Source organism: Lissotriton vulgaris, chromosome 6 (genome assembly GCF_964263255.1).
Source record: "Lissotriton vulgaris chromosome 6, aLisVul1.2, whole genome shotgun sequence".
Classification (NCBI taxonomy): Eukaryota; Metazoa; Chordata; class Amphibia; order Caudata; family Salamandridae; genus Lissotriton; species Lissotriton vulgaris.
Genome location: NC_141694.1, coordinates 128,035,339 through 128,058,680, shown reverse-complemented (window position 1 = coordinate 128,058,680; position 23,342 = coordinate 128,035,339). Strand labels below are relative to the sequence as shown.

At 46.6% G+C, this 23,342-nt stretch overlaps 1 protein-coding gene across 1 annotated transcript in view; it reads right to left on the bottom strand.

The window, feature by feature from the left end:
- Positions 1-23,342, bottom strand: part of WDR43 (WD repeat domain 43) — a 465,298-nt gene that overhangs the window by 84,676 nt on the left and 357,280 nt on the right. Inside the window, exons 12-14 of the mRNA XM_086926143.1 lie at positions 18,054-18,140; positions 17,148-17,179; positions 2,567-2,630 (exon numbers count right to left, since the gene is read on the bottom strand). Coding sequence (XP_086782269.1) covers positions 2,567-2,630; positions 17,148-17,179; positions 18,054-18,140 — 183 coding nt within the window. The remainder of the gene's footprint in view (positions 1-2,566; positions 2,631-17,147; positions 17,180-18,053; positions 18,141-23,342) is intronic.

Genomic DNA, 23,342 nt, shown 5'->3' with positions numbered 1-23,342 from the left:
TATTATGAAAATCAGAGACCACTTTAGGTAAAAAGGATGGATGTGCTCTTAAGACTACTCTGTTGTGGTGGAAAACAGTGTAGGGTTCCTTTTGTACACAGCGCTTGTATCTCACTTACTCTTCGCGCTGATGTAATTGCCACCAAGAACGCAACCTTCCAAGAGAGGTGTTGCAACGAGGCCTTGTGGATGGGCTCAAAAGGAGGTTCCATCAACTTGGATAGAACCAGGTTCAACTCCCAAGGAAGAGAAGGATTTCGCACAGGGGGATAGACTTTCTTCAACGACTGAAGGAAATCCTTGACCACTGGAACCTGAAAGAAAGAAGTTTGGCTTGGTGATTTCCTATACGCTACAATGGCTGACAGATTTACTCTAATGAAAGCATACTTCAACCCAGATGTTGCTAAGAAAAGGAGGTATGGTAGAACAACCCCCCCTGCCCTTTAGTAGGGTCAAGATGACGCTCCCTGCACCACATATAAAACCTCTTCCACTTGAACGCATAAGACGCTCTTGTGGAAGGCCTCTTAGCTTCTCTTAAAATGTGCATACATTCAGGAGGCAGGTTCAGATGTCCGTACTGCAGGACTTCAGGAGCCATGCTGTCAGGTTCAGTGACGGGAGGTTGGGATGCAGAATCCTCCCGTTCATCTTGTTCAAAAGGTCTGGTCAGCAAGGCTAGCATTTAGTGTAGACTCGTGGTGTGGACTTTAGCCCGAAGGGCAGCACTTTGTACTGGTAGTGTTTGTTGCCGATCACAAACTTCAAGTACTTTCGGTGACGCAGTGCAATCGGGATATGAAAGTATGCATATTGCTGATCCACCGAACACATCCAATCCCCGACTTGCAGATGTGGACATTTATGGTGAAGAGCTAGCATGCGGAACTTTTCCTTGACTATGACTTTGTTTTGAAGACGGAGGTCTAGGATGGGTCTGAACTTGTGCTCCTGATCTCTTTTGGGAACAAGAAAACATCTGGAGTAGACTCCTTTTCCCCTTTGAGAGGGAGGTACTTCTTCTATAGCTCTTTTTTGTAGAAGAATTTTCACCTCTCTCCGGAGCAGGTCCAGTTGGTGGGGAAGAGATTTCTTCAGAGGAATGTTCTTTGGGAGCGCACAGAAACGTAGTGTGTATCCATTGCGCAGTATTTTCAGCACCCAACGATCTTTTGTGATGCTGACCCACTCTGTCAGATGATGTGAAGCACTTCCTCCCACTGGAGTGGGCAACGGCGCCAGAGGAAGCCACTGCTCAAGCCTTTCCTCCTCTTGCTGTGGTGGATGACTGCTGGTGACCTCCACTTTTGCCTGATTTGCCCCCTCGAATTTGGGACTACTGAGGGGTTTGAACCCTCTGCTGAGCCCCTTTGCCCTTGCTGGTCTCAAAACGGCACTTGAACTCCTTTTTCTTCTCTAAACCGACCGCTTTCACAGTGTCCAGCTTGGTTTTCATTCGACTCATCTCCTAGTCAGTGTGTTTACCGAAGAGAGAGGAACCAGAAAAAGGAACGTTTAAGATGCCGATAAAAAGAAACTGCAAACATCAGAGCCTAACACCACATTGCGATCTACGCTCAAGTATATAATCTAACGCTCATATGCCTCGAACATTAAATGCTACTAGTGGGTCATGTAGCACTGCTTGGGCCACCCAAAAAAGTAGCCCTCTAACCAGGTCTCATGCCTGCCACTGCAGTGTCTGTGTGTGTAGTTTACTAACACTTCGACTTTCCATATATGTGGCAGTTGTAATATCTTTGAAGATATTACTACTGCCACGAATATGGGGTTTTATGTATATTTCAATGTATTTTTGTGAAATGTATGATTTTTTTAATGTATTCAATAATTCTGGAATTTTGTATTAACAAAAATGATCACTATTTTTACATTTGAATTCTATATGTCATAGTTTTCTTTCACTGAGCTTTATACTACAAAGTGAGAATTCTTGATTTACTTTTCAAATATCTTTACCCTGCCCTGGGAATTGACCTTATCAATTTTGTCAGGGGGTCCTAGTTACTCACATCTAAACTGGCAACTGAGACAGACCTTCCTTGCACCCCTACTTCCTGACACCTTTATGTTGTGGTTCCTGGACGTGCTTTAACAAAAGTTCCATCTACTACTATTGATCGCAGTCATAACAGGAGAGCAAACCTATAAGATTAGCCATCCTCAACTCCAGTACTTTCTTTATCCGGTTCGAACGCAATGGTGGGGGGGGGGGGAAGCAATCGGAGGAGTTTTTGTCCTGTTCATTGTGGACTAAAAACAACTTGCATCGCTCAACCCTAGGTAGGAGTGTGCAGAACATGTGTATCTAGAGAGACATGACATGGTACAAACATTTTATGTACTTGAAGCTTTTGAAGTGTCTACAAAATGAAACCTTTTACATTCCATCTGTATGTAAAATAACTTTGCAAGTAGAATAGAAATAATCTTTCTCCTTTGAGAAATTGGAGGCGGTATGCCACACTATACATCTCAACACAAAGGAAGTACCTGATATTAAGTCTGGGTGCAGACAAGCAAGGGAACGAACAGTACTTACTGTAGTAAGATATGAAGCATGCAGAGTGAATACAGCCTTTATCCACCGGACCATGAGAATAGCACTGAAAAATAAATGAATAAAATATTTGCAGTGTTAAAAGCTAGAACAGCAAAATAAAACTAGCATATACAAGTAATTCTTTATGGGATAAAGTAGACTCCATTTTTAAAGGATTATGTTACTTACCCTGTAAGCATCTGTTTTTGCCATGTATTATTGTAGATTCACATGCTTTGCATACTCCTGCCATCTTATGTTGGGTCGAGATGTGTGCAAGCTGTTTTTCTTAAAAGAAGTCTTTCAAGTCACGAGGTAAAGTGACCCCTCTTGATAATGAGGCACATGGGCATAGTCTGCATTGTTAGATTTTTAGATTGTTTTCCCGCAGGCGGGTGAGGATGAAGTGTAAGCGAGTTTGAGTAAAGCGATGTCCATGGGTATGCACAGGTAAACTAACTGCAACGGACACTGGTGTCCGGGGTGGAGGGTGGGCGCATGTGAATCTACTGCACCACATGCCAAGGACAGATGCTTGCTTACAGGGTACAAAACAATACGTTTGAGGTATGTGTGGCTGTAGATACACATGATTTGCATAACTGAAAAGGAGTGCCCTTTAAATGCGGTGGCTAACATGTGGGTGTGGCAGTGGTTTTGAAAAGTGTACGTAGCACTGCCTAACCTGCATTAGCTTGTTGGCATGCTAGAACACCCACACAATAATGCTTAGTGAAAGTGGGTGGTGCTTTACATATAACAGCTAGTGGTATATTGCCGAGAAAAACCATAGAAGCCCCTAATCTAAGAGTAGTGTGTGCTGTAGGGGACATTGGTAAAGTTGCATTGGCGTAACATGTTTGAATGCATTTAATTATTCACTTGGCAATGCCTGATGTGGATAAGGGCTTCCTTTGTGAGGGGAAGAAATAGCAACAAAGCAACAGACTTTTTTGGTTTTACAAAAGTCATCAGTTCTGTCAATGTAATATATAAGAGCTCATTTAACATCTATCAATTGAAGAGCCCTTTCCGCAACAGTCTGGTTGAGGGAAGAACACAGGTAACCCAATTGAATAAGGTGGAAAGGAGAGACCACTTATGGAAGGAAAATTGGGCTAGTGCGAAGGACCACCCTATCCCAATGTAGCTGGAAGAAAGGTTCTTCTAGGATGAGTGCCTGGAGCTCACCGACACATAAGTAAAGTGATGGCAGATCATCCTTCCAAGATAGAAATTGGAGGAAACCATTATGTAGTGGGTTCAAATGGTGTCTTGTTAGAACAATGTTATGGTCCCACATAAGTGCAGGTGTAACTTGAGGTGGAATCACTCGCTTAAGGCTTTCCATAAAAGCTTTGATGGCTGGTACTTCAAACAAAGGTAAACTTCTATTTTTTTAGCTGCCACTGCAGCCAGATTTAATCATATGGAAGTGAACGCAAGGCCAGAGAGTTGTAGATGAAGGTAACAATTTTCTGTATTGTAGCATTGTGAAAAAGTGTCTCTTTTGAGAGCCCACACTTTTTGCCTGGTATTTGATGTATTTTCAATTGTAGTGCACAGGATCCCTGCCAACCTGGTCCCCCTCTGCCAGTGATTCTTACCTAAAGCTGTTCCACAATAGGCCCTTCAGGCCCCCTTTAAGTCCCTAGTAAATGGTACCTGGGTACCTAGGACTTTGGAACTGAAGAAGGTCCCCTAGGTACCCCTCGCCTAGCCATGCAGACTGCCCCTGCAGCATGCATGCCCTGGTGCAGACATAAATGACAAAATTGACATGGCACACTGCCTGTGTGCCATGCCAACTCGCACTACCCAAGGTATAGGTAAGTCACACCTCTAGCAGGCCTTGCAGCCCTACGTCGGGGTGCACTATCACAGGTGTGGGCAGGCCTGCATGAGCAGATATGCCCCTACAATATTTAAGTCTATTCTTAGATATTGTAAGTGCCAGGGAAGCCAGACAGAAAGGACATGGGCTGGAATATTGACAACTCCAGTTCCCTAGCACCATGAGGGCTTCTCCGAAACCAGGATTGTTTGGTACGAAACTAATACTCAAACCTAAACGGATGCCTGTGTGGTATTTATTGAACCACATACTCAGAGGGCACCTCAGAGGTGCCCCCTGAAAACATGCCAACCCTGGTGTGGTCACAGACTGACTTCAGGCAGCCTGCCACAACCACACGTATCTGGACCCCTGAATTGAGAGCCCCTGCTGTCTGGGACCAGAAACAAAGCACATCCTGGATGGAGAGGTCACACCCAGGACCTGCTCCCAGCAGAAGCGGTCGCTCCACGCCTTCACCTGGTACAGTAGCGATCACGCACTGCACTGCTTGAGCCTGCACAATTTATTGAATGTAAATCGATTGCCTGCATAATTATCGGATCGGAATTGATAGCCTGCATAATTATTTGCTTTTCGCTAAGGCATACCTGATAGCAGCGCTTATTGCCAAGGTGCGCTAGTTTTAATTCTGCTGCCTGCTGATTTCATTTGCCTGTTTGTGCCGACGCCACTGCCATTTGCCTCGTGCATTTGACTAGCGTGCCCCAGTCCGGTTTCATTATTGGCTTGCAGCCATCTTGTTTGTTGTTGTTTGAGCCTCCCTGCCCTGGTCTCCACCCCGCTCCCGCCTCCCAGCTGATGTCCCTCCCCTCCAACCATCCACTTATGACAGATGCCTTTGGGCGCAGCGGTCGCGCCCCATGCGCGCCGAAGGTGCGCCGAAGGTAAGCCCGTCTACGCCCGTCTGGGCCTAGACTGCGCCAGACCCCCTGGCCCCCGCAAAACCCTCTCCTCCTGCTTATCGTACGACGACGCCTCCCTCCTTGCCCTCAACCCCGGACGCACTGCACAATGCTGCACAGCTACCCCAGGAAACACCCATGGACCATTCGCCTGCCACTACTGCAAGTACACCTGCATCAGCACCCACACCAAAGCCACTCCTTCTAAACACCGATCCAACCCCAACCATCTGAAGTGCATCCTGCTGAACACCCGCTCGGTGCACAGACACGCCACTGAACTCTGGGATCTACTCGACACTACATCGCCGGACGTCGCCTTCCTTACTGAAACATGGATGTACGCCTCGCCAGCACCCGACATCGCCATATCCATCCCTGACAATTACAAGATCATCCGAAAAGACCGCACCATCCAAACAGGAGGAGGCATCGCTATCGTACATAAGAACACCATCCGAATCACAGCCAGCTCCAACGTCAACCTCGCGACCGCCGAACACCTTCACTTCCAGATCCACACCGACCCCAGGACCACTCTTAGAGGCACCCTCATCTACAGACCACCAGGATCCCGCACACAATTTAATGAAGACATCACTGACTTCATCAGCCCACATGTCCTCACCTGCGAGAACTACATTCTACTAGGAGACCTCAACTTTCACCTGGAAAAGAATAACGATAACACCACCACCCTTCTGGACAACCTGGCTAATTTCGGACTCAAACAACTTGTTGACACCCCCACCCACCTTGCCGGACACACGCTCCACCCCATCTTCACCTCCAGCAAACACATCTCCTTCGATCACACCACAGCTCTCCATTGGACGGACCACAGCTGCGTTCACTTCAGCTACAAAAAGACCACAACCCACATCCCACCACAACCTATTACCCGAAGAAACGAACAAAATCACCACCGACCAACTCTTCACTTCGCTTAACCAAAACCCCCCCACCATATCATCGGACCCAAACCAAGCTGTCACCAAACTCACACAATGGATCACCCACAGCGCTAACAAATTAGCACCCTTGAAAAACCACCAAATCAAACAAGGTAGCAAAAAAGCCCCTTGGTTCAACGATGACCTTAAGAAATCCAAGAAGCTATGTCGTAACGTCGAGAAAACCTGGAGAAAAACCCAACCACTAACAACCTGACCACCTTCAAGGACGCCACCCGCAAACACCACCAACTGATCCGACCACCAAGAAATCAGCATTCAAGGATCGACTCGACAACACCCACTGTCGCGTTCTAATCTAGGACCCTGATCGATACTGTGACCTTATGCCCCTATACGGCTATAATCCCTTTGTACCCCTATATTGGCATAACCGATCAAATGCAATATTCAGAAACTCGTCTCTGGCCTCACACGTTCAGAGCCACATTTCAGAATCACTTCCTCTGCAGCTTCCTTTGCAGCTCATTAGTGCAAATGACACAGCAGAAGCCACTATCTAAGATTCCTAGATTACACTCAGAGTTCTTCAACAAGATAAAACTCCGCAACCTGGGAAAGCCCCGCTTGCTATGTTTTGATTAGTAATATAACTCTAATGAGCACTGAGAGACGATCACTTCCTAGTGACATCTTTATTTTTTATTTATTTTTTTAAATTTTTGAAAACCTTTATTGCACGAGAGCACACAGCTATTCAGCCTGACATCCCGGAGGCAAGGCAGCATAATAAACAGAGCATAATAGTGCAGATCAGGTACAGCAGGAAATTACAGGTTTATTTTATATTTTATAACAATAAAAGAAAACGCCAATCGGCGCTGAAGAGTGGCAGTGGGAGGAGAATACAGCAAGGAATATAAGGCCGGGAGGAGAAAGAAACCAGCATTTCAGAAGTACAGAAGAGTAGAGGATGATAGGAGGGGGGGAGGGGAGAAACAGGATCACTCGGGTATCGTATACAGTCGGTGTCATAGGTCACAGTGACAGGTGCTCATCCAATGAGGCAGGCTCGGGCGGTAGACACACATCACCCCGGTAAGAGGTCCAGGCGCCCCACACCCTGTTCCATTTGTTGGGTTTACCCCTGGCAACATAGACAGTCTTCTCCCGGAGCATGCACCAGTCCATGTTGGCCTTCCACTGCACCACCAAGGGTGCCGTATTGGCCCCCCACTTTTGAGCGATGTCTCTCTTGGCCACCATATTGCCTAGGGTCACCCACTGAGTTTGGGCTGTGTTGTGATCCGTCGGCTCCCAAATATTAAGGAGGCACATACGGGCTTCCGCCGCAATCCCCACACCAGACACTTCGCTCATGACCCTGTGAATCCTCCTCCAGTAGGACGCTATGGCCGGACATTCCCACAGGATGTGTAAAAAGGTAGCGAGGGCACCACAGCCTCGACGACAGAGGCCGTCGGGCGAGTAGCCCATGTGTATTAGGCGGGGGCCAGTAACGTATACCCTGTGCAGGATTTTGAATTGGACCAGACGAAGCCGGGATGAGATGGCAACCTCCTTAGGGGAGGACACTGCACTCTGCCAGTCCTCCTCGTCAATCTCCAGGCCATCCGCCACCCACTGGTCTCGTAGCCCAAGGAGAAGGTCAGTGCGAACATTAATTAGTTTTTTGTAGGACAGCGAGATTGCGCTGTCGGGCATATGGCCGTCCAGCACTCTGTCCTCCAGCGGTGAGCTTTCCGGGATGTCTTCCCCAGGGGTCATAGCAGAGAGCAGGGCTTGCCTCAGCTGTGCATATCGAAAGAACTCAGAGTCACCCAGCTGGTACTCAGTCTGTAGCTGGGGGAAGGTCTTAATAGTCCCCTTGGAAATCACATCCTCCACCCTGGTGATGCCAATAAGGTCCCATTTGTCAAAGCCCTTGGTGTGCCATAGTCTGCCCAACATATCGGATTCATACAGGGGAGTGAAACCGGTCCGTCTGCCCTGCCATCCCTGCACCCTGGTGATCGAACGCCATATAGAGACTGCCGTCTTAGTGGGACCGGACATACGCCGATCCAGAGATCTGGAGTAAAGGGCTCGGTAATAATTACCTCCACTCATGAGCCACCTGTCCATAGCGTAGCCGGGGCTATTTACCGGCCCATAAAACCCGTGATTGAGGGCCGCAAGCTGGGAGGCCCAATAGTATCTACGTACATCCGGCAGTGCTATGCCCCCGTCATACCACGGGAGCGTGAGCTTCGTGATCGCCACCCGAGGGCGGCCATCCCAGAGCAGGGCCCGCTGAAGACTCTCAACTTCCCGGAAGTATCGGGCCGGTACCGGGTCTTGGGTGTTTTGTAGGACATACAGGAATCTGGGTAAGGACATCATTTTAAACAGGGCCGCTCGGCCAAGCAGGGAGAGCGGGAGCTTACGCCAACCCTCCACGTCGCGTCGAAGGCGCTGCAGTGGGGGGAGCAAGTTCTGGTCGTATCGAACCTTCGGGTTCCCAGAGATGTAGATCCCTAGGTACTTGAAGCCCTGTGTGGCCACCTGGATGTTGCAGCCTCTAGGGAGGCGCGGCGTGTCCCCTTTCAATACGTATAGGGAGGACTTGGCCCAATTGATAATCAGGCCAGAGTATCTCCCAAAGTGTTTAAGCACGTCGCAGGCAACGAGAGACTGGTACGGGGACGTCAGATATAGGAGGATGTCGTCCGCGTAGAGGGATATACGGTCCTCGAAGTCCGGTGCCCAGGTGATACCATGGAGGTCGGGGTGGAAGCGCAGCGTGGCCGCCAAGGGCTCGAGAGCCAGGGCAAAAAGTAGAGGCGACAGGGGACAGCCCTGCCTGGTACCCCTGTGAAGGACAAAGGACGTCGACAGGCGACCATTCACAGATACATTAGCCATTGGGCTGGCATAAAGAAGTTTCACCCAGCAGAGGAAGACCGGGCCAAAACCGAACTTAGCTAACACCGCCCAGAGGTAATTCCACTCGATGGAGTCAAACGCCATGGTGGAATCGAGAGACGCCAGCACAGCTGGCTCCGTAAGAGTATGCGTCCTAGCCAGGGCGCCGTGAAGCCGTCTCAAATTGAGGGCGGTGTTGCGGTGCGGAATAAAGCCCGACTGGTCCGGATGCACCAAGTTGCCAATAACCCCAACCAGTCGGTTAGCCAGCAGTTTGGCGAGGACCTTTGGTTCGGTATTCAGAAGGGAAATAGGCCGATATGAACGACACACATCCCTTGGTTTACCGTCCTTGTGGATGACCACGATAGTGGCCACCCTCTGATCAAGGGGGAGGACGCCGGCGTCCCTCGCCTCCAGGAACATAGCACGGAGACGCGGGGCGACCACATCGGGCCGTATCTTATAGAGCTCAGCCGGGATTCCATTGGGACCCGGCGCCTTGCCAGATCTCAAGGAGCAGATCGCAAGGGCAATCTCGTCAGAAGTGATGTCCCTGTCCAAATCATCGCGGTCTTTCTCCGTGAGGCAGGGAAGATCCACGGTCGAGAGAAGTTCTGCCGAGTCGGCCTCTGTGCAGTCAGAGGAGGAGGTGTAAACACCCCTGAAATAATCGGCAAACGACTCGGCAATGGCGGAGGGGTCGGTGAAAGGGGTGCCATCTGCCCCCAGGATCTCAGGTACAACCCGACTGGCCAGCTCCTTCCTGTCCAACCAGGCCAACAGTTTGCCAGCCTTGTCCCCCACGTCGTAGATACGGCCCTGCTGTTCCCTAGCCAGGGTCTGGGCGGCATTCGTAGCGAGATCACGGTACTCCAGTTGCTTTAGGGAAAGCGCATGGAGGAGGTCTGGGTTAGGGTCAGGGTCCAGTTGGGCATTGAGGTCCAAGATCTCTTCCTCGATACAGAGGAGATCGGCATCTCTGTTCCGACGGGCCTCCGCTATTAAAGCAAATGCCTCGCCTCTCAGGACGGTCTTGAACGCCTCCCACAGGGTCGCGGCCGACCCAACCGAACCCTCGTTCTCGGAGAAGTATAGGTTTATAGCCTTGGCTAGTAGGGCACGGGTCTTTGGGTTACGAAAGTACCAGGGGTTGACCGTTGCCGGTCGCACCGACAAAGCAATATCGAAGTCAAAGGAGACCAGGAGCGGCGAGTGATCAGAAACTCCACGCGCCAGAAAACGAGCCTCAGACACGGCCGTAGCGTGAGCTGCCAAGGTAAGGATATAGTCTATACGGGACAAGCTACCATGTGCGCTGGACAGGAAGGAGTACTGACGAAGCGTAGGGTGTAAGAGTCTCCAACTATCCACAAAGCCCATTGAATCTATAAATGAGGGCAGCCACAATTGTGAGTGGCGAAGATCTCTAGACGGTTGTCGGTTCAGAGTGCCAGAACAGACGGAATTGAAGTCACCCCCAACAATAAGTAAGCCGTCAGGCAGAGCTAAAATGGCACCACCAAGGTCCTGGAACGTGCTGGTCTGTAGACCAGGCGGGATGTAAACTGAAAGTAGGATGAGGGTCCTCCCCTCCCACCGCCCAGCCACCGCTGCGTAGCGTCCTCTATCATCTATCGTAGTGACGTCAATCTCCAGCGGCAGGGAGGCCCGGACAAGAAAGCCTGCCCCCCGAGAGCCTGAACTTGGTGTGGCAGGTGGCCAAAGGTAGATAGAACCTTACTCTCTAAAGTGGTAGCTTGGTCGAGCAGTAAGGCAGTATCAGAGGACAGTGTAAAGCATTTGATTTACACACTCAGTCAGCAAAAGGTCTCACACACTCAAGAACTGAACTCTAGGCCTATTGTTTTGTATAAAAAATATGCTGTTGTATTTCTAGAACGAAGCAAGCCTGATGCAGGTAAGCATAGAAATACTTTTCAGCAGTAACTTACTTGTATGAACACAGTTCAAAATAGCAGTGTAACTTATACTGGTTTTGGTTACAGTTTTAAGCAAGCAGTTCGCAACACATTGCAGGTATAGTACATTCAATGGAATGGGCTTTTTAAGTAGAATGCAGTTAATTACTTTACAGATTAATTTTCTAACACAGGATACTAGATTCAGCCCTGGGACATTTCCTGAAAACAGGTGAGTAAATGCGTTTTGGTTAAAGGTACGATTTTTAAAGAATATTATTGCATTTCAAAAGTTGACACTTTGAAACTTTTTCACATAGAATCACAAATGTTATCATATGGGAGAAAATTCACTAGGGTGCTAAGTTAGGTTATCGATACTTTTTATAACTCAGTGCTGGATACCGGATTCAGCACTGAGACATTTCCTGAAAGCAGTTGAGAAAATGCATTTTGGTTATTCGGCTGATTAAGGAATATTTGTAGTTTTCAAAAGTCGACCCATGGAAACTTTTTGGGAGAAAAAGTGTCAATGTTATCCTACGAGGAAAAAAGAGTTATTGGTTTCGAGGTAAGTAATCGGTCTTTTGAGTTAAGGTTCTGGGGTTAGACTCCGGGGTCTTCCAGGGTCAGTGATGCACTGTTGCACCCTCAGCAGCACTCGGGCAGCCGGGTGCAGAGTGTTGAGACCCAATGTTATCTTATGGAGGATAGAAGGGCTCCGGTTGGTGGCGGCTGGCAAACAGGCCATAGGGCCAAAGCTCCTAGGGTTAAGCTCAGGGCAAGTTGAAGACCAAGTTAGCACCGAAAGGGCACTCTCAGCAGAGCTAGGGCAGCTGGGTGTAGGGTGCTGTTTTGAGGTCGGGTGCCCTGTTGATTTCAATGGGGATTCTCCAGGACAAAGAAGCACTGCAGGCTCGGGGACGAGGATCTTCCAGGAGTTAACACCTCTTTGAGGGGTAAGTTGGGATGTAGAGGGATGGTTGGGCACCGTTTGGTTGGGCACGTGGGGTGTGTGGTGCAGAGGTGCCTTTGGACGTCGGATTTTCTTACCCACTCTGTTTGCCGTAGGGGGGGTCCTCTGCATTGAGTCTGCAGGGGCTGACATGTGGCCAGAGATTCCAATTGGGTTTAGGCTTAAATACAGGTTTAGGGAAGGAACACAGGCCATGGGTACCTGATTGGCAGGAGACCAGGGCACACTGAAAGCACATCAGCAAAAAGTGGGGGGATACCATGCAAGAAATAGGGCACTTTCTTGCAGTATAAAAACTAAAGAGTTTTTGTTTTTACTTATACAGACATTCCCCACTGCCTCGATCAGTGGTTCGGCCAGCGCGAATCAAAGTAGACCAGTGAATATTCTCCAACAATACAATGATGAAACTAATCTTACAACCATGTTTCAATTAAGCATAGAAAGTCTAATTCATGGTTAAATAGGACGTCCGGGTCTACTGTTACATGCTTAGGAAGACAGCCAGCATTTACTAATCCCACATGGAGACAGAAGTTCTTAATAGGGACTAGAACAAAGGTGCAGATAGTGATGAAATGTGATCTATTAGATACACAAAGGATTTTTAAGGCGGTAGTAAAATCATTTCAGTAAATTTAGTTTTTCATCAGGTTAATTCTGTATAAGTATAATTTATACCAATAGGCATTGAAGTCTAGACAGAGATTAGGTATAATCAGCCTAAACTTAAGTTGGGGTAGCTGGACCCACGTTTGCTTTTTTTCTTTGCCCTCAGGTTTATAGCACTCCTGCTTAGTATAGACTGTGACCATGCCTCCTCACAACCCCTAAATCTCCCAGATGCAGGCTACAAAGCCAGTCTGCAAGCGAGTCTGCATAGCCTCTCGAGGCAGCGTTGATATTTTCAAATCTTTTCCTTGTAAGCACTAGAGTGCTGGAGAGGTGCTAGCTCCCGACTACAGCTGCCGTCTTGGATGGGCGGATTGTTTATTTTTTGTTTGTTTAGCTTCAACATGCTATTTTAATCTGATTTAATTTCACAGTAGCTACGGCCCACAAGGGAGCTTGTGGGCCGGGAGCTTTTGTGGCATAGCCGGGGCAGCTAGGCCACTTATGCTTTTTTCTTTGCCCTCCCGTTTATAACACTCGCGCTTAGTAGCGCTTGTGACAACGCCCCCCTAACTCAGCCCGGATGCTAGGCTACAAAGCCGGCCTGCAAGTGCATCCACGCTGCTGACTCACCAAAGGCGAGCAAGTCTGCGCTTGTCCGCGCTTAGATGGCGCTCAGTGCCAGCTCCCCTTCCAGTTTGGACTCTGACTCACCGGTCGCTAGCTGCTACACAAGGGACTTCCTTCTTGGGCTTAACTCGCAAGTTAAAATTGTTTGGGAGGTAGTGTTCGCAAAGGGAGCACCCCAGGGGTTGGTCAGCAAGCTGTGGGTCTATACATGTATAGACCCACAGCTTGTTGACACCCCTTCGGGGTGCTCCCTTTGCAAACTCACCCTCACAAACCTTCCAGTCAAGGCCTGTTGCAAAGTCATCCTGTGCCCTGGGCACCACCCAACTTTTTGCTGACTGGAACTGGTGGTAACTGACTGACTCTGGGCTCTATTTAACCAGGCCATGGGCCAGTGCAAAGCCAAAAGGAACACATTAGAATACAGTTAAGATACCCAACCTACACTAAGGTACACTTTAGTATGGTGGGGTACCCCTGTAGTTGGCATGACCTACCACCTAAGCCCCTAGTATGTAATAGGGCAGGGGATTGAAACTACCTAGAAGTCTCCAGTATCCTGGGGAGTGGCAGTTTAGAGGCCAGCAGATTCTCTGCACCAGCACGTGTGCAGTGCTGAAGCCTGAGGTCAGTTTAAAAGCTGCACTGGTGGCCAGGACAGTTTTTTAAACCTTAAATTGTGCTTAAACTCGACTTTGGGGGTAGGGGCCCTTAAAAATTTAAAACCTACCATGTTTATGCATATTAGGGACCCCCAGGGTCACCCCTAGGTATCCCAGGGGTGGGGGGTCAGTTATCTATAAGGAGCGCCCGTATAAAATGAGTTTTTAGAAGCCTGGGTAAAGTGAAATTTTACATTTCACTCCCCACATTGTCTTAAAGAGGTGCTCAAATTCGACTTTGATGCTGGAAGAATTGGGTAAGGGTGATCTGCAATATTTCTGCAGATTCAGAACTCCTGAAGTCTCCCCTAGTTGCACAGGGGGTGGGGGTCCGGTAGAAATTAGGGAAATACTTATAAAATATGGTTTTATAAGCCCTGGTGCTACAAAAGTGGCGCAAGTCATTTTCCCCATTGCAAACCCCATGGCCCATAGGTTAACATGGTAGTAAGTGATTAATAAAAATTGATAGGAAAGGACTAGCCGGACCATTCAAAGACTTCCCAGAATGGTCGGATTAAATCCAACGATATTATATTGTTGAATTCCTCCTAAAGTGTACATACAATAACTTATTGTAAGTCCAAAATCAGCCTTTCAGTGGTCTGCCCTGATTGGTAAGAGTTAAGTGGATTAGCCAAGCTGCTGGGAGGGCAGTGATCTGTTCTATAAGAATGCCAGGCCAGGAGGTGGCGTAGCAAACTACGCTCTTCAAAGGCAAGAGGGGAGACCTGGGTTTTAGTTAGATACTTTGGTACCCGCAAGCAGAACGCCAGGAAGGTCTTCTAACTGGACCCCGCTTGCTAAAGAAGGCGGCCCACTACAGTGGTGAGAATTCTTCAGAACAATTGATAAAGGTGTGTCCCTGACAGAGAAAACGAAATGACTTAAAGGGGCACTGTTGGTTTCTAAGCACTAGAAAGTGACTAATCTTTACAAATTCATCTCTCTGGTTCCCTACAGTGGATTATTTTCGTTTTGGTGTGTTTTTAAAAGATAAAAATATTACCTATTTTTATAAATTGGTGTTGGATTTTTATTTTGTGTTGTGTCTTGATTATTTACTGAAATTGTGTTTTTAAATGCTTTACATACCTGTCTTTGAAGTTAAGCCTGTCTGCTCGCAGCCACGTTACCAAGGGTTGAGCATGGGAATCCTTTTCTAAGACCTATGCTGAGTCCTATCATGTGTTAGTGGCCTTATTGCCAGTGGCAGACCTACATTTGCCCATACCAATAACCCACATTCCAACAAGGCCTTACAGACTCACGCAGGGACCTCCCAGGAGGAATGCACAGTAAGCTTTAGAGCCTCTGTACATTAACGCAAGATCTTTGGTAAAAAATGCACTAGCATTCCTGGAGTTTCTAGAAACATATGAACTTGACATCTTTCATCACAGAAACTTGGATAGATTCCTCTTCAGACCCAGATCTACTCATGACTTTGCGTTTAGGTTATAAATGTCTTCGAACAGACTGAACAGGGAAAAGAGATGGGGGCTTAGCGATCATTCTCAGGAGCGGATTTAAATAATATTTTGAGGCCATCCCCGATGGTTTGGACTGTGAGGCATTCGTTTTTAAAATTGAACTTAGCCATCATTCTTTTAATGGTGTTTTACTCTAGGGTAGAGTCCCAACTGGAGTAGGATGACATGTTGATAACGTTGCCAAAAGTGATGTGACAAGTCAGTTTTGATTTTAATTATTACAACGTTTCGTGCAGGCGGGGAGGAGGAGAGAGGATTGAAGTAAAAGCCTTTGCGCAAAGAGGAGCAAAGCCTTGTGAAATACTGTTGTATATGATGTAGAGACTTGGCCTTATACCTATATACAAATGTTTATCGATTTAATTTCATGGATCTGAAAGTGAGCACTCCTGTATCATTTGTTGTACAATGTTGTAGAATGGTAAATGAAGTTATAAAATAAAACTCACTATTTTAAACCCTACCCCCACTCAAGAGCGGTTCTGTCTATGGCCAGCGGAAACCTTGCTGTCCTCAATTTCAAAAAGGTTAGATGGGGCAGGAGGAGGCTATAGTTAGGCTGTAGAACTCCCTTCCCCTAACTCAAGAAAGAATCAGACTTGCTTCGATTCAGGAGAGGCCGAAAACTTGTCCATTTAATCAGTAGCCCATTTCCATTTTTTTCTAGACAGTATCATACGGTTTGCTGAAGTTAGCGCCTAAACACCTTAGGGTATTAGTAGCAGTCTATAAATTCTTCTTTCATTTCATTAACATACATTTTAAACTTTCTCACGTCAGAAAAAATCAAAAAGATAATACACAAATGTATATCCTATCTCAATTGCTCTTAATAGCTCAACTATTTTAGAGCACTACAGCAACAGCGTAATGTTGGTGCACCACAATGAAGTGGATACGCACCACAATATGACACATCAATTACTTAACATGTATTTCTGCTGTCTGAACCCCTCTCCCTATGCCGCCTCCTTACACATGCGGGATACCACAAACTCGCTAGTAAACTTCTAAGGGAAGGTGCAGGTCATTAGATAAGGTCCATCTTTAATATGATTACATCTCTCTCTCAAGCACTGCTCTGCAAGAACAGTTCGCCCTAAATGATTCTTGTGTCAGCTGACTAACATTTTACATATTTACTCACCAATGATATTTAGTGGATACACAGGAGTGGTGGGAAAGCAGGGGTCAATTTCAAAACTTGTTTAAGGTCTACCAGTACATTATGCATTACAAGTCATTTCAACAAGTCATTTCAACATGCTGATACATCCAATCAATGATTGCAAAGAACTCTGCAAAACCTGAAAAGCATAAACCTACTTTCAATAGGTTAGCCAAATAACAAATGTTATCAGTATCCAGGGATCACCAGCAGTGAAACATTAAGTGTCACGTTTTAAAAAAAGAGACCTGAAAAGGGCTGAGGACTGCTAAAAAGGGGATTCACTTAATGAATCTTGTAAATGGAGGCATTAATCTATATGGAAACCTGCCACAAAGAACCTCCGTAGCTAGTGTCATGTCTCCAAAGACCATGTTACAATTATGCGTTGTGTAATTAGCACTCACACCATAGACCTCAAGAGTGAGTACTATTTCTCATGAATGAAAAAGATAATGGCAATAGAGACTAGATGACTACCATTACAAAAAGTAAAGCTTCTTGTAAAACATTGCTTACCTATATGGGTGTCCTTGTAACCTCTTTGTGAGCTGGAATATAGAAATACAGCACTGCATGAGATATTTATTAACAGGATACTGGAACAATACACCCAAAAAACCACACTTGACACATAGCAGACCGAGGCAACCCCTTCAACTAACACGTCCACTTTCTACCTCATGGGAAATAATTGTAAATAGCTGGCATATACCCTCTTCACCCACTTTTCTTTAAAATGACTACAATCTGGCATGTGGGTTATGTACTCAAATGCTGCTCCCTCGCATCCTCAACAGCTTCACATCCAACCACGATAACATGCTTTATGTGGACTTCATTTACTGAATTGGTCAGCAACCTGTGGTAAGAAATCACAACAATGCCCAACAAACTTGCCTTCAGAGTGACATCATACCTCTCTAGCCAAACAGCCGGTGCCACAGACCAACAAGATAGCAGCTCCTTCCAAACACGAGTACCATAGGATACAGTATAGAACGCTCTGCTACACTACTTCATTAGGTAACAACTAATTGTTTTCCAGCTCAGAACTGAAATTCAGTACAAGTGGCATTTAGGAAAAGGATGTCCGCCCTTCAGACGAGTAGTTACTTCAAGGCAAGGCGGACCTTTATAATGGGTCATTACGGATTTTGCCAGTTACGACATGAACAAATCACATGAACCACACATGAAGGTGCTGAGTGGCATCAAGTGACCAAAGTAGCATAGCGACACTTCCTACTTCAGAGGCCTATAAGGACATTTCTGGATATAGCCATTCATAACAAGTCAGGTAAATTGTAGGATATGGGTACGAAAAAAGCAACTTTTGCTACAAAATCTTTACAAGACTGTTCAAAATATTCCGCCATATGTGTGTTTGTTGAGAATGATTAGCAGTTAAGTGGCCTCCCTTACCTCATGTAGCAGAGGAATAACTGCATATACAGGCAACCGGGCAACTGTGTTCTTTATAAGTGTGTCTTTCTTAGTCTGGAACACTTTCTGAACAAAAAGAAAAGGTAAACACAAATCAATTACACTTAAAAGGTAAATGCAATGCTAAAAGGGGAAAAAGTAGGCACATGTACGTTAAAGACTATTGATCAAGATGTTGAACTGGAATTCCAAATTTCAATCTCAGATATCAGTCTGAAGATGCAAGAATATGGGATTTTCTTTATACCTAGTGTAGCCAATTGTACAGTCAGACAGAAAATTGTTTAATTTACAGTGCAAAAAACAAAACAAGCCCAATATTGAGAAACTTAAAAAAAGAAAAAAATATCTACCCATAAATTCTTTCGAAGCAGGTCTATGTACATTAAATGCCATGTGTTGGCAGATCATAGGTAAGCAAAACTTAAACTCATACAACATTTGAAAGCATACAAAAGTGCATAAAATACTAAATACTTTTGATCAATGTAGTAAAGTAGCACACATTAGAACATGGAGTTATGTTTTTTTAAAAAGGCCTGAGGGGGTGCAGGCAGCCATGAAAGGCGGATAAGTAGAAGTTGAAATCATAAATCTGCTCTGAAATAGATGTGGGCTCAGGGCAGCTGCAATTGTACTCCTAAGTGGTTCTAAATAGGAATGACTTAGAGGGAAGCATTTAGGTGAGAAAACACAATATGTAGTCACCGGTGGGCACCGGATAGGGGCCAGAGTGCCTGGTACAGCTACAGTGGATACAGAACGTGCAGTCACGTCATCCATCAGGCTAAGCCCAGAGGTGTGCACAATCTCACGCATAAACTTCCCTGTCATACTGAACAGTCCTACTGCATTAGGAACAGTAGTAAATTGACGACCCAGTCAGGAGCGTAAAATCATTGAGGCGTTGTGTTCTATTGTGACAGCTTCGCCATGTTAAGTCAACTGTACTTTGCTTTATATGCCTAAACTACAAGTTCCAGAATACAAAGTGGTTTGCCTTGAAACAAGAAGGCTTTCAGCAGACATTGTCATAGGAGTTCACTAGCCAGGGATTACCCATGTTGCCCACCTTTATGCATCAGCCATGCAATCAAAGTTTGACTAAGGGTTGTTTTGGGGCGGGGTGAGTTGTTTAGCCCTGAAGTTCTCGCCACCATCGATTGGGTTCACCATTCTTGCCCCTGGTGTGTGTGCCTGGAGCCTCGCTGCTTTTATGATTAGCACCTTTGACCTCCAGAGAGCTGGGTGAGATCACAGGTGGGGGCAGTATGGACCTGGATGGGCCGGTCTCTGTAGTGAAGGTACACTTGGCCCAGACGTTGAGGGTGCAACTGCAGCATTCCTTTAACCAAGGCAGGCCCGGGTGTGTCTGTTACTGTGTCACCTTGGTGCCTGCAACACTGGGTTGTTCCGGTTTGTTAAACTGTCTTTGACAGTGGAACACGGAACTTGTCCAGTCACTTTATACATTTATATAGGCTGCAGAAAAAGCACAGCTCTACAGGATTCCAGCTTCGCTCCGACATTTACTGCCCTCTTGCGATAGCAGTTCTGAGAAGTGCCAGTGTGGCTTAAATACAAAACATAACGCTACTGATGAAAAGTGCTGGTACTATCCCATTAAATGTACTACTGGCCACCATAGATAAACAGAGGCATTCCGAGGGAGGTGATGGCAGGAGGAGGACAGCGCACAGTCCGCCATAGATAAACAGTTGAGGGCCACGTGGGGTTTGGGGCGCCAACCTCACAGGCCGCAGCAATTGAAGGGGAGAGGATGAGAGCAGCAGACTCTGCGCCTCCTCCGAGCAGGACGTGGCAACTGTGGCCCACCGATTGCGACCGGCCCTCTGTGGGCTATAAACAACAACGCAGCCAGAAGACCTGCAGAAAAAGTACAACCGAAAGTATGGTAGGAGGGCGGTGGGAATAAAGACAACATGGACAAAGGGATGCGGCAGGAGCATGGTGAACACAGACAACAGGAGGGGAGCGAAGTAAAACAAATTAAAAAACAAGCTGACGCAAAAGAAAAAGTTGTGACCGTACCAAAACATATGGCCCATATCGAAAGGATCCTTGTAGTAGGGGCGGTCGCCAGGGCGGGAACAAAACCGCCACAAGGCAGGGCAACAGTACTCCATCCCCTAACAAAAGTATGGACTTTATAAAGGTGGACCAAGCAGCCAATCAAAAGCGATGGGTGCGTAGTAGGTGTCTTCCAACTTCCCAGAATGATTACAGCATGCCTCTCAGAGCAACGCATGCATGCGCCTCTAGGCTCAACCTAAAAAGTGACTTTGTAAGGGCGAGCTTCCAGCACAGGTATAATTTATAGATTCAAAGCACAAGTTACTTACCTTCGGTAACGATATATCTGTAAGAAACGGTAGTTAGTGTCAGATTCCTTACCTTAGAATATCCCCAGGCATCAGGCTGGATCCGGAAAGTTTTCGTCAGCAGTACCCCTGCACATCGGTAGGCATAGTGTGCGGCTCCGCGTCCGTCGTCTGTCGTGATCGCCAGAATGACGTCGGAGTACTTAGATGCCGCCCTCGCACGCTGACATCAGTTCTGTACATAGCTTTCCGCGCCAGGAACGTAGAGCCATGAGACAGCACCACTCGCAGCACCACTCGCCCAGTGTAACATGAAGCATCGTACAATTTTAGTCCTGATCGGACATTCTAAGAATGTTGGTAATGTCCACCTTCCCGCAGTGTAGGTCTAACAGCCCCCTACAGACTTCACTCTTTCAGATTTCTATATTGATTTTGTCACTAGCCCGAAAGGTATAAAGCCAAATCCTAAGTGTGTTGTATACCAGCATGTGCTTCTATGACATTTCAAAAAAGATCTATGAATTTGTTTAGCAGTACACAGAGTGTGAAAACAACTCTAATTTCTGATCTATCAGGAACGCCGAAGCTTAAGTTACTGTAATCTTCCTCTGTGCTATGAACAATATTTATAAGCTCTCCATTGCAGAGAAATAATTTAACATCCATACTAGACCTATTGTAAAGATCTACCACCAGCTCAGATCTCACACTTATTTGTATTATTTGCATTATTGATGTACCTGTTTTACTATGCCCCCTCATGTACCTACCCAACCTCACTTATTACCTACAACTACGCTATACCTAATGGCCTGTTATTCACTCTTGTTTGTATTCCCTGCTTTGTAAAGCGCTCTGATATCTGCAAAGATCTTGTTCACGCTATATAAAACTTTCAAAATAAATAAACCGACACTGGGACCATAAAACTAGGGCCCTGAAAGGGATGACCTTAACCCTAGATATCGGTTCGTAGAACGGGAAGGATGGGTGGGGCCGTAAGGAATCTAACACAAACTACCGTTTCTTACAGATCTATCGTTATCGAAGGTAAGTAACTTGTGCATCAAAGAAACAGGTTAGTGTTCGATTCCTTACCTTAGAATAGATACCCCAGCAATACCAACCCCGGTGGTGGGTCTGCGAACCAAGATAAAAGTAGAAAGTCCTGGAGAACGGAACGGCCGAAAAAGCCATCTCTACGGACTTGGCTGCCCAGGCAGTAGTACCTAGGTACGTGTACAATGGTCAGGGTCTATTGATCAAAACCAAGAATTTATCATAGAACCTTTTGCATTCATAAATTATTCAGAGATTACTTCTGTGCAGTACAAAAAAACATTTATTTCAACATTTTGAGAAAAGTGTAATTTGTATTGTTCAAAATAAGTACCACAAGCAAAATGACAGGCAAGAAACCAATTACTTCATTGGATCGAGTAAAAAACAGGACATAAGTCTCAATTAAGTTCATGTGAAACAACGCTCTTGTGGATACGATTCTCAAGTGTTCGCTACATAGTATACACTTCAAATGCGCTCAAAAAGTGACAAGGAAAAGAGACAGAGGGGATGGGTGTGTTTGGATACAGGTGGGGACTAGGTAAAGGGTGTTGTGACCTTATTACAATCACAGTGGTTTATGATGCAACCTTTACAGACTAATTTCGTTCATTAGTTCCATTTCCTTCTTTAACATAGGATCAGTATTAATCAATTGGTTGCTTCCTATATTAGGAGGGTGAAATACAATCCGGTCTACGTTTCGACCCCCGGAATAAGGGTTGATTGAAGCCTCATGGTGGGGTCTTCTTTAGGACTTAGGGGTACAGGAGCGCTTATTGTGGGGCCGTCCAGTGGCCTATTGAAGTTGGACCATCATCGGTTCCATAGTAGTAAGTGGTGACTGGGACATCAGCGGCTTTCCAATCATCCTAATCATTGGATCATTTCCATTTCTTCGCTCGTCGAGATGCTTTTATTTCGTCAGGACTTCATCAGAGCGAGTACTTTCAACAGCGCTGCCAAGCCGTGAGTCAAACAGGCAGTAGTACCTAGCAAACGTGTGCAGCGAGGCCCATGCAGCTGCCCGACAGATGTCCTGTAAGGGGACTCCCCGACCCAGGGCAGTAGTAGCCGCCGTGGCCAGAGTGTAATGGACCCTCAGCCCAACTGGAGGCTCCTTTTTCGCCAAGGAGTAGCAAACCTTGATGCACAAAACGACCCACCGAGAGATGGTTCACTTGTGCACAGCCCGTCCCTTCTTAGCACCCACGTAACCAACAAAGAGCTGGTCGTCCACCCGGAACTGGAGTGTGCGATCTAGATAGGGGAGCGCACGTTTTGGGTCCAGATGGTGGAGCCTCTCCCTCTTTTGAGGGAGGCGGAAAGAAGGTTGGCAAGGTGATGGACTGCCCGATATTAAAGGCTGTAACCACCTTGGGCAGGAAAGAAGGACGAAACCTCAGAACAACCTTGTCCGGATGGACAGAGAGGAAAGGAGGCTTAGAAGAGAGAGCCTGGAGCTCACTCACTCTCCTGGCAGAAGTGATGGCAACCAGGAATGCAGTTTTAAGAGTCAAGAGACTAAGAGGACAGTTATGAAGTGGCTCGAAGGGAGCGCACATCAGAAAAGTCAGAACAAGGTTCAAGTCCCACTGAGGCATCACAAAGGGAACAGGAGGAAAAGTGTGTGATGCCTTTCAATAATCTATTTACAACAGGGGACTTGAAAAGAGAAGGCTGATCAGGAAACCTTAAGATTTCTGAAATGACAGAGATAGCCTTTGATAGTGCCCAGAGCAGAGCCCTGCTGGGCAAGAGAAAGAATGAAGAGGAGAACCTCTGAAAGGGGGGCAGAGAGTGGATCCACAGCCTTTGCTGTGCACCATGCCACAGATTTGTTCCACCTGCAGACGTATAC